The sequence below is a fragment of the Nerophis lumbriciformis genome, linkage group LG35 (genome assembly GCF_033978685.3).
Source record: "Nerophis lumbriciformis linkage group LG35, RoL_Nlum_v2.1, whole genome shotgun sequence".
NCBI lineage: Eukaryota > Metazoa > Chordata > Actinopteri > Syngnathiformes > Syngnathidae > Nerophis > Nerophis lumbriciformis.
Window position 1 is genome coordinate 12,510,124 of NC_084582.2, and position 12,490 is coordinate 12,522,613.

At 38.8% G+C, this 12,490-nt stretch overlaps 1 protein-coding gene across 2 annotated transcripts in view; it reads right to left on the bottom strand.

Annotated features, from left to right (window-relative positions):
- Positions 1 to 3,232: 3,232 nt before the first annotated feature.
- il12ba (interleukin 12Ba) overlaps positions 3,233 to 12,490 on the bottom strand; it is a 44,827-nt gene continuing 35,569 nt past the window's right edge. For both annotated transcript variants that reach the window (XM_061928056.2, XM_072912355.1), the window contains exons 2-8: positions 10,134 to 10,221; positions 9,750 to 10,037; positions 9,543 to 9,648; positions 6,289 to 6,500; positions 3,826 to 3,983; positions 3,584 to 3,705; positions 3,233 to 3,375 (exon numbers count right to left, since the gene is read on the bottom strand). In XM_061928056.2, the coding sequence (XP_061784040.2) occupies positions 3,366 to 3,375; positions 3,584 to 3,705; positions 3,826 to 3,983; positions 6,289 to 6,500; positions 9,543 to 9,648; positions 9,750 to 10,037; positions 10,134 to 10,221 (984 nt within the window). In that variant the 3' untranslated portion in view covers positions 3,233 to 3,365. The remainder of the gene's footprint in view (positions 3,376 to 3,583; positions 3,706 to 3,825; positions 3,984 to 6,288; positions 6,501 to 9,542; positions 9,649 to 9,749; positions 10,038 to 10,133; positions 10,222 to 12,490) is intronic.

Here is a 12,490-nt window from a genome sequence, read left to right on the forward strand (position 1 = left end):
TAACACAGTGGTGAACATGCCCTTTCCCAACTTCTTTGGCACGTATTCCAACCATGAAATTCTAAGTTAATTATTATTTGCAAAAAAAAAATAAAGTTTATGAGTTTGAACATCAAATATGTTGTCTTTGTAGTGCATTCAATTGAATATGGGTTGAAAATGATTTGCAAATCATTGTATTCCGTTTATATTTACATCTAACACAATTTCCCAACTCATATGGAAACGGGATTTGTATATATATATATATATATATATGTGTATATATATATATATATATATATATATATATATTTACATACACATATGTGTGTGTCTATATACATATATATAATTATTCATGCTAAAATTAAGATTGATCAATTACTAAAATTAAGTGAATAGCTCTAAAAACTAGGGGACTTTCTAGATATTACATTTTGAATCTTGGCAAGTGGAAAGTAATTTGCAGTGTACACAACCTGTATAATCATCCCTCGCCACATAGTGCTTGGAAATGTGCAGCTTCGCTATGTTGGTTTTTCAAAGTATGTTTACAAAAATAAATCACATCAGTTTCTTGCTGTTTCAAGTTTGACTAAGGCCTATTATTAATTCAAAAAAATATGTATATTTAAGCAAATGTTTCACCTAAAATAAGTATTTTAACCTAAATCAATATTCAGTACTCTATTGCACAACAGTTCATTATCATGGCCGTACAAGTTGCAGTATTTTCACAGTTTAGGGGTTATGTTTAAGAACTGTGTGTGTGTCTTATTACAGTATATGTCTTATTTCTATCATTATGTATACTATATTGGGTAAAACAAGTGTCTATGTGGGTGTTATTTCCTATCGGGGGCCTCACATAACGTTAAAAAAAACATATTCAGGAGGTCATAAATGGTTTTATCAAGCTCTAACTATGAAAATATTGGATTTACAAATAAGAATGCCTACTTTTCACTTATCACGGTCAGGCCTTGAACCAAGTAACAGCGATAAATGTTGATATCTGTGCCATTGAGGGCCTTTGTAGTCTACTGCTGTGTTTGTTAACCATACGGCTGGGCCATAACATATCGGTCTCTCAGCTGTGGTTTGTATAGTCCGCAGCGGTACTCAGTTGTAATACACTTTTCCACCACTTGTGGCAGTAGAGACAATCTCAAACAAACAGAAGTTTGAAGCCATAATAGTCATAATGAAGTTTCTTAAAGGGGAACATTATCACCAGACCTATGTAAGCGTCAATATATACCTTGATGTTGCAGAAAAAAGACCTTTTTTTTTTTTAACCGATTTCCGAACTCTAAATGGGTGAATTTTGGCGAATTAAACGCCTTTCTAATATTCGCTCTCGGAGCGATGACGTAACAACGTGGCGTCACATCGGGAAGCAATCCGCCATTTTCTCAAACACCGAGTCAAATCAGCTTTGTTATTTTCCGTTTTTTCGACTGTTTTCCGTACCTTGGAGACATCATGCCTCGTCGGTGTGTTGTCAGAGGATGTAACAACACGAACAGGGACGGATTCAAGTTGCCCCAGTGGCCCAAAGATGCGAAAGTGGCAAGAAATTGGACGTTTGTTCCGCACACTTTACCGACGAAAGCTATGCTATGACAGAGATGGCAAGAATGTGTGGATATCCTGCGACACTCAAAGCAGATGCATTTCCAACGATAAAGTCAAAGAAATCTGCCGCCAGACCCCCATTGAATCTGCCAGAGTGTATGAGCAATTAAGGGACAAAGGATCCTCGGTAGCACAGCAAGCAATGGCGGCAGTTTGTTCCCGCAGACGAGCGAGCTAAACCCCCTATCGACCTTAGCTTCCCTGGCCTGCTGACATCAACTCCAAAACTGGACAGATCAGCTTTCAGGAAAAGAGCGCGGATGAGTGTATGTCTACAGAATATATTAATTGATGAAAATTGGGCTGTCTGCACTCCCAAAGTGCATGTTGTTGCCAAATGTATTTCATATGCTGTAAACCTAGTTCATAGTTGTTAGTTTCCTTTAATGCCAAACAAACACATACCAGTTGTTGGTTAGAAGGCGATCGCCAAATTCGTCCTCGCTTTCTCCCGTGTCGCTGGCTGTCGTGTCGTTTTCGTCGGTTTCGCTTGCATACGGTTCAAACCGATATGGCTCAATAGCTTCAGTTTCTTCTTCAATTTCGTTTTCGCTACCTGCCTCGACACTACAACCATCCGTTTCAATACATGCGTAATCGGTTGAATTGCTTAAGCCGCTGAAATCCGAGTCTGAATCCGAGCTAATGTCGCTATAGCTTGCTGTTCTTTCCGCCATGTTTGTTTGTGTTGGCTTCACTATGTGACGTCACAGGAAAATGGACGGGTGTTCATAACGATGGTTAAAATCAGGCACTTTGAAGCTTTTTTTAGGGATATTGCGTGATGGGTAGCATTTTGAAAAAAACTTCGAAAAATATAATAAGCCACTGGGAACTGATTTTTAATGGTTTTAACCCTTCTGAAATTGTGATAATTTTCCCCTTCAAGCGCAGAAATTGTGACTAAAGTGGTGAAGCTGTATTTTCATTTGCACTTTAATTTTATTGGGAGTTTATGTAATAAACATATAATGTTATTTTGTATTATTCATTTGGTTTGTATGTATTTTTTTAGCACTGCGGAAATTCATTTTTTTTAAATAATTTTTCACGAGACCACTACTTTTTAGTATATTTGATAAGTACTTATTTTTCTAATCTGCCTAACCCAAGGCTTGATGATAATCTTTGTAATTAACACATGCTTTCATATCATTTGACAAGGTTTCTCTGTCAGTATGTTAGATATAAATATGGCATATAATTAAAATCAAGTGTGAGATTACTTATTTATTTGAGAGGGCCCCGGGCACCTCTGTAGTGCAAAAGTCAGGCCCCGAGGTCAGAATGGTTAAGAAACCCTTGGTCTACTGTTTATTATTATTGTATTAATATTATCACTATATTGTGTCTGATGATATGACGAGTCCATAGTTTCAGCAAAAAATAAAACACATGTCTTTTGACGGCCACATCCTTATAGAGAACAGTTGTGTACTTTGTATGCGAAATTTTGGTTTCGTCTGAAAAAATAGGAACTGATGTCAAAGGCAAAACCTTCCCAGTAAACTTAACAAACCAATAAAGAGGAACAAAACATACATCACTGCTAAAAGGTGCATTAATAATTTATTACAAGAAAAAAACTTGTCAAGACGACACACATCAATAAATATATAGGATATGTAATAAATACAATGGAGGTGATAAATATAATAGGGAGGTCCAGTGTACTTTTATGTACTACACACATTCTCTGCTTTAAAGGCTGGTACGCTGTCGCTTTTTGTTTTTCCTCCTCTTCCTCATTCTATACTGGAATAGAAAAACATAAAAAAGAATCAAGAAATCAGTCATGTACTACAACAGCCCATTAGGAAAAAAGTGTCATGAAAAAACAAAGGTCAGGACCACAAAAAAACTGCTTCAAAACCTGGGAAAAAAAGGCATGGGCCTGTACCATGCCTGTAATGGAACACAAATAGACATGACTGGAATTGCTATTATTAATGCATAAACTGACCTTAGGTGGCTCCATTCGCTCCATTGTGAGTGGCAGAGAGCATCCTTGGCTCGGACACAGACAGTCCTAGACTTGTGCTTGACCTCAAACTGACAAGTGCTCAAGGAGTGCACCATTATGTTCTGACAAAAGACACAGTGCTCCATAAAGTAACATACCATTTGTATCTACCTTGTGTGTTGTCTCACAAATAAATGATGAATATTTTCATTTCATTACACAGTTGTAACAGTTGTCCTCACCTTTGACTCATTGCAGGGTTTGTCACATGTTTTGCACCCACGCTCTAAAACTTGGAACGTCAGGGGGAAGTAAGAGTAAGGGCTGCTCCAGGAGCTTGGGTAAGTCCATTCGATCGTCGTAGTGTTGACTCTACGTATTTTCACTTTGTCAGGTTTCACTGTTAATGCAAAGAGAAGAGATCAACTTTGGACAAATGTATACAGTGCACTACAAAAGAAGTGCCCAATTTAGCTATCGCCATAGCTCTAAAGGCCTATTTGATGCCCAACAGCATCAAAGCAAAATAATTCCCAAATGAAAATGATTCAAACCCCATTCACAAATCAATTTGCAGGCACAAATGAGTTTTGGTTAGTAATAGGGATGTCCTGTTTAATGTATTTGGCCTCAGATACGATCCGACTTTGAGTACCAATTTCATACTTGGACAAAAGATTATGGGTCTAAAAGTCTAAAAGCTTTATAGCAAGTAGCTAAAGTACACATTATATTTTTATAAAGCTTATATTTTTACATTTAGAATTTGCTAGTACTGTTATGAATCAGATGTTGCTGTTTTAAGAAAATAAAGTTGCTAGTGCACAAAAAGTAAACAAAAGCAAAAAATGCTACTGGCTCTCATTTAAATTATTTGTGTTTTGCCCTCAAAGACTTTCTGTATCTAGAGTCTTACTCCCTCACTTTGTAAACAATAACGAAAATCAGACACAAAATACCATTTTTGTAATAATAAGAACAAGATAAATATAAATATGGATCTATCACTTTAGTATCGATAATATACTGACACTACACCGAGTATTGATAGTATCAACATTTGGGTCGATCACCCCTACTTTACATTGAATTTTTTTTCTGTCCCCTTAGCCTCTTTCTTTAGTCCTCCAGTGATAATGGAACTTGGGAGACAGTTAGTTTATTTTCCGCCATGTTGGAGAGAATTAGTATATTAGAAGTGCCTTCGCACTGTGGATAGACAAGGCGTTCGTTGCACCTTGCTCTCTAATTTGAGCCATTTTTCTGGAATTCATGCAACTCTGCATGTTTGTAAGAAAAAAAAATATGGACATGTAATTTGGTCTCCCTGAGCGTGCATTTCTTTTCAAGGAATCTTTCACGTGAGTAAAATCTTTAGCATGTAAACACTGGGACACAGCTGAAGTAAAAATCGGATTATCGCCGATCAGTTAAAAAATGCAAATATCTGCGGCCAATTTGATCCCATGGTTGATATTGGGACATTGTAATCCTCTCCAAAAAGTCAGAGGCAGCTCGAATCCTACAAAAAAATGTATGATTTTTTTCTACAAGTAGTAATGTAAAGCATCTTAATCTGTTCCAGATACAGAAACAAAATGACAATAAATATAAAGGACAAATTAAATGAATACATTAACATTTAAGAGAGAGGAATGCACCCTGGCAAGATTATTTGGCTCCATGGTAGTTTATTAAGCAGTCACGGGTTATTGCTATAAATTATTTTAGTAATCAAGTAATCTATCGATTACTTCATTCAATTAATCGAGTAATCGGATTAAACAAACTTTAAAGCCTAGCTGTGCATTATAGGAAAATAGTTGCCATAACCTTAATTTTTTCAAATAAATGCACATTGTCATCATTGAAATCACACTTTTAAATGTGTGCATTAAAAAAAAATTTAAAAAAATAAAAAAATACTTATTGCAGAGGCTGTGCCAAAACTATCTGCCTTTATTTAAAGTTAAGGGCACTCCATGCGGTCAGGAATTTATAAATATATTTTTAGTTACACTCTTTAGCCCTTAACCAGTAATACAATTTTAAAAAAAGGACAGCGACTGAGTCACAAACACTTAAGATCAGAAATTACACTTAATATAAAAGGCCCCCAAAAAACTAAATACTAATAATAATAAACATTTTTAAAATAAAGTAATAAATAAATATATATACACACATTAAAACAATATAAAACACAGTATGAATAAACCATATGAAACAATATATATAAAAAATAAAAATAAAAGACAACATAAAAATTAATGCACTCCAAGAGAAGCTAATTAGGAGCTTGAACAAATAAAACGAGTCTTAAGATTGCTTTTGAATGTGTCAACAGATTCAATTGAGCACAATGAGGGCGGACATTTTTTCCAAAGCATGGGAGCAATGGCCTGGAAACATCGGTCACCTCCAGCAAATACGACCCACGGACCTCAGAGAGATGAGAACTGAGAAACTGGGACAAAAAATATTGTGCAAAATTGTCCTAAAAACGAATGGCTTACAAAAACCAAGGCTTGACAGTATCCATTTTCGTAAACTTGTTGTTTGCAAGACACCAACAAAACTATTCAATTAGCACATTTAATATTAAAACCTTTTTTTTAATAGCCATCTATTGAAAGTTTTAACATTTTGAAAAAAAAAAGGGAACAAAGCACACATGGACAGAACAATAAATACAGAATACAGACCTATTTCGGACAGAAAGAAGTGTTTTTCGTAGCTCTCCACCAGGAAATCATCCGTCCTTACGTAGACCGTGATGTTGATGCGACTGTTCTCCTCAGCATAGGGGCAGTACTGCTCGTCCACGCAGGAGATCCCGTGTCCGGTGCCGTCCTCTGAGCAACTGAAATTGCATGCCGAGTGATGACCACTGGTGTCCACTGAACAACTCCTTACTCTGTGAGTGAGTAAACAGAAAGTTCAGTGTTTCATCTTGGGCTGAGGTGTCCATTTGCGGGCCTGCAGCTCGTTTTTTCTTTGGCCCGCGGCACATTCCTAAATTACAATTAAAGGGGAACATTATCACCAGACCTATGTAAGCGTCAATATATACCTTGATGTTGCAGAAAAAAGACCTTATATTTTTTTAACCGATTTCCAAACTCTAAATGGGTGAATTTTGGCGAATTAAATATTCGCTCTCGGAGCGATGACGTCAAAATGTGACGTCGCATCGGGAAGCAATCCGCCATTTTCTCAAACACCGGGTCAAAACATGTTATTTTCCGTTTTTTCGACTGTTTTCCGTACCTTGGAGACATCATGCCTCGTCGGTGTGTTGTCGGAGGGTGTAACAACACGAACAGGGACGGATTCAAGTTGCACCAGTGGCCCAAAGATGCGAAAGTGGCAAGAAATTGGACGTTTGTTCCGCACACTTTACCGACGAAAGCTATGCTATGACAGAGATGGCAAGAATGTGTGGATATCCTGCGACACTCAAAGCAGATGCATTTCCAACGATAAAGTCAAAGAAATCTGCCGCCAGACCCCCATTGAATCTGCCGGAGTGTGTGAGCAATTCAGGGACAAAGGACCTCGGTAGCACGGCAAGCAATGGCAGCAGTTTGTTCCCGCAGACGAGCGAGCTAAACCCCCCTGGATGTCTTGGCTCACACCGTCCCGAAGATGATCAAGAGAAGAATATCAACCCTAGCTTCCCTGGCCTGCTGACATGAGGGTATGTCTACAGAATATATTAATTGATGAAAATTGGGCTGTCTGCACTCTCAAAGTGCATGTTGTTGCCAAATGTATTTCATATGCTGTAAACCTAGTTCATAGTTGTTAGTTTCCTTTAATGCCAAACAAACACATACCAATCGTTGGTTAGAAGGCGATCGCCGAATTCTTCCTCGCTTTCTCCCGTGTCGCTGGCTGTCGTGTCGTTTTCGTCGGTTTCGCTTGCATACGGTTCAAACCGATATGGCTCAATAGCTTCAGTTTCTTCTTCAATTTCGTTTTCGCTACCTGCCTCCACACTACAACCATCCGTTTCAATACATGCGTAATCTGTTGAATCGCTTAAGCCGCTGAAATCCGAGTCTGAATCCGAGCTAATGTCGCAATAGCTTGCTGTTCTTTCCGCCATGTTTGTTTGTGTTGGCTTCACTATGTGACGTCACAGGAAAATGGACGGGTGGTTAAAATCAGGCACTTTGAAGCTTTTTTTAGGGATATTGCGTGATGGGTAAAATTTAGAAAAAAACTTCGAAAAATATAATAAGCCACTGGGAACTGATTTTTAATGGTTTTAACAATTCTGAAATTGTGATAATGTTCCCCTTTAAACAATGCGACAAAAAAAGCTGCAATGTTGACATTAATAATATTCAAGATACTAGTACTAATAATACACTGTCACCAAGAGCACAACACTGAGATCTAGGTTGTAAAGAAGCGTACAGTGGCAGAGTAAAGATAACTAAACTGAAATTTGAATCAGCGCTGACCACATTTTTGGTGTAGGAGTAAGTCCAAAAGTGCGGCCCACAGGCTTTTTTACCGGGCACATTCTTAAATCCCAGTGACGTGCAGTCAGGGGAAGCAGGTGAGGCGGGGCCTCACGTGCCATCATGGAAAGAAAAAAAAAAAAAAAAAAAAAAAAATTAAATTGTTATATGTATCCAGTGATTTTACTATAAAGTTATTTTCCATTTAACTTCACCAGTTTTAGATTATTTTTTATTCAAAATCGCTGAATTTTCACATTTGCCATTCAAATACTGAGAAGAGACTTACGGTGAGTCAGCAGCCAATTGAGGCACGTCACTGAGTTGAGCCTCACCATGGATTGCGCAATGACTCGGCTAACTGCTGGACTGCTGTGCAGTGAGACCGTATTGCTATATGAATTATATTATACATTTCCATAAATTAGTTAGCTGAGGTATATAATGTACAGTGTATTTTGGCAACAACTGTATGGGTGTAACGTATTTCTTGTGCTGAGCAATCATAAAACTGCTGCGAAGACGCACTGCGTGAGGCTCGCAGTAATCCCGCCTCCTGGTGGTAGAGGGCGGTAGTGATCCCAGGGAGCATTTCTGCGACTACTCGGCTGCAGAAGAAGTGACAACAAGCAGCAACAGTTAGCAGCGATCGTTTATTTTTTCCTCTTGCCTGGACTATTAACATGGAGGATTACATATCTAAAATAAAACAGTTTTCTAAACTGGACTTTCAATCGAAGCAGGAGGTAATACTTAAAGGAAGATCTCCATCGAGACAGAGAGACTTTTAAAACTGAAGAAAGATAAGGAAGACTTCTATAAACAAGTTATCGATGCTTTTGTTCAAAAGGAGCTGCGCATGGACTTCATTTATAAGTAAAGGTAAGACCATAATAACATTTTTTTTTTAAATTAAATGTGCTTTTTTGTGTGCTACAGTTTGTATGTGTAAAGTTAAAGTTAAGTTAAAGTACCAATGATTGTCACACACATGAGGTGTGGTGAAATTTGTCCTCTGCATTTGACCCATCCCCTTGCTCACCCCCTGGGAGGTGAGGGGAGCAGTGGCGCTGCGCCCGGGAATAATTTTTGGTGATTTAACCCCCAATTCCAACCCTTGATGCTGAGTGCCAAGCAGGGAAGAATGCTGGTATGAGCTTTTAAACATAACCCGTTAACTGCTGCCAATCAAATCTTTAGGGTTCATATGTTTGTAAATCTGACTGTGATGAAGTCAGTGCCTCAACAGCCATGAACCTCACTGCTAAATTCCTGATCTAAGGTGTTTGATTACACTGTACAACTCATCAACTTGTATGACTATTCATGTGAAACTGATTTCAGTGATGTGCCCTTGACCTTTAATCGTATTTTGCAGTTCCAAAAGAAGTATTTCTGGCTGTTGCTCTCAGCGCGAGTGTGAGTCTGAGCAGCGTGTTATTATTGGACCGCGAGACAGGAAACATCGCTACAGTGTGTGAGCTTACCGTTTAGCCATGATAAGTTCCACTTTTCCAACACGAAGCGTGTCCCAGGTCCAAGAGCAGTGGAACGCTCCCTCGAAATTTTTAGTTGAGCACTTTAAATAATCCCCTACAACGAGGAGACACAGTCAGGGCCAAGCAACACAAACATCTCATGCGAGTTTGAATAACCACGATGACATCTTGCAATGTTTTAAAAAGTGACTCTACCTAGGTCACTTTTCACTAGAATCTTTCTTTCATCTGAGTTGCGGTTGTCCTCTTGAATCAGGACGAGAGTGTGATTGAGGAGAGAACCGTCCTTGCTGTAGCAGCTGTAGTTGCCTCCTCCTAAACTCTCTTCCAGCTGCACCAGGTATGAATTACCCCTCTGTGCTTCCTCTGCGCCGTTCTTCTTCCACAATATATCCTTGTCATCGCCTCTCATTACTTCCTCTGCTGAGTGCAAGCACTTGAGGGCTTGTTGGCCCAACGCACCATTTACCTCCACAACCAGAACTAAATGCCAAACAAACATAGAGAAAACAAAAAAAAATGAAAGATGAATATCACTTGAACTTTGACCTGAAGGGGTTTCTTGGCCATCAAACATACCGTTTGGCTTGAGAGTCCAAGAACTCAGTGGGTTTTGATAACCCAGTTGAATAAATGCACAGATGAGGGTGAAGTCAAACACATTCATCTGAAAAAGAAGACATCTATTGACGAGATTGATCCATGAGTTACTATAAGTGTACGCTACAGTGGAACACACTTATCTCAACACCCATTCAACATATACGTCGAAACCATTACTCGCACGTTTACTTGTGAATGGCCAATAAAGAGTTCTTGAACCTACGGTAGTTACATCATCGTGGTAAACCAAGGATCTCCTGTATTGTATTTGGTTCTGAGGTGTGATTCAGGAGTTGGGCTATAGGGGACAATGGCATTTGCCTCTTAAAGGCCTACTGAAACCCACTACTACCGACCACGCAGTCTGATAGTTTATATATCAATGATGACATCTTAACATTGCAACACATGCCAATACGGCCGGGTTAGCATACTAAAGTGCAATTTAAAATTTCGCGCAAAATATCCTGCTGAAAACTTCTCGGTATGATGACGTCAGCGCGTGACGTCACGGATTGTGGAGGACATTTTGGGACAGCATGGTGGCCAGCTATTAAGTCGTCTGTTTTCATCGCAAAATTCCACAGTATTCTGGACATCTGTGTTGGTGAATCTTTTGCAATTTGTTCAATGAACAATGGAGACAGCAAAGAAGAAAGCTGTAGGTGGGAAGCGGTGTATTGCGGCCGACTGCAGCAACACTAACACAGCCGGTGTTTCATTGTTTACATTCCCGGAAGATGACAGTCAAGCTTTACCATTGGCCTGTGGAGAACTGGGACAACAGAGACTCTTACCAGGAGGACTTTGAGTTGGATACGCAGACACGGTACCGTGAGTACGCATGCAGCTGTGGCTTCCAAACATTTGATCGCTTTCCCGTATGTGCGTGCCGCTATGTGCATGTCACGTACGTAACTTTGGGGACTTTGGGGAAATATATGTGCTGTATGAACTTTGGGGAGGTGAACGGTAATTTGGGCTGTGGGATTGAGTGTGTTGTGCAGGTGTTTGAGTTGTATTGGCGGGTTATATGGACGGGAGGGGGGAGGTGTTTGTTATGCGGGATTAATTTGTGGCATATTAAATATAAGCCTGGTTGTGTTGTGGCTAATAGAGTATATATATGTCTTGTGTTTATTTACTGTTTTAGTCATTCCCAGCTGAATATCAGGTCCCACCCGCCTCTCACAGCATCTTCCCTATCTGAATCGCTCCCACTGCCCTCTAGTCCTTCACTCTCACTTTCCTCATCCACGAATCTTTCATCCTCGCTCAAATTAATGGGGAAATCGTCGCTTTCTCGGTCCGAATCGCTCTCGCTGCTGGTGGCCATGATTATAAACAATGTGCGGATGTGAGGAGCTCCACAACCTGTGACGTCACGCTACTCGTCTGCTACTTCCGGTACAGGCAAGGCTTTTTTATCAGCGACCAAAAGTTGCGAACTTTATCGTCGATGTTCTCTACTAAATCCTTTCAGCAAAAATATGGCAATATCGCGAAATGATCAAGTATGACACATAGAATGGACCTGCTATCCCCGTTTAAATAAGAAAATCGCATTTCAGTAGGCCTTTAATTACATCCAGCCCAAGAGTAAGGAAGATATGCTGCACCATGTTGGCAGTATTGAAGAAAGGCTGATCTTACGTTATCATTATTTCGCCAACATTACGATATTTTACACTCTTATCAAACAGGGTTACTGTGGATATTTGGTTGTACGTCTTGACTACAATGACCATAACGCTTTTTGTGCAATCTTCTCATCTTTTTTTTTCTTTGACTGATAAAAAAAAAAAAAAAATGACATTGATAAGTTGTGTTAGTTGCTGTATTAAAATCCAGGTTAATACCGCTTTGCTTTTATTTTGAAGCTTACTTTAAACTGGAACGCAGTTTGCAGGAAGTTACAGTGTGCAGGTAACAGTAGTTATGTCGCTGTTGTTACATGCTGCTTAGCTATAATGAGGAAGTTAACAATACTACAACACGTCCAGATATATACAAACCAATTTTTAATATAAATTACAATGGATACTCCAAAAAATCGATTCCCAATCGAAAAGCTATTTAAAAAAAAATTCCGATTCTAATAGAATAGAATAGAAAGTACTTTTTTGATCCCTGGGGGAAATTCAGCACCACAGTTTGCTCACAATAGACAGTAATAATAATAAATAATATAATATATTATATATATAATATATAAATAATATAAATATATTCTACATATACTCTACATTTAAGTGCAGTCAAGGAACATATGCATTATACAGTCTGATGGCTGTCGGTATGAAGGACCTCTTGTGTCGTTCCGTGTTGCATTT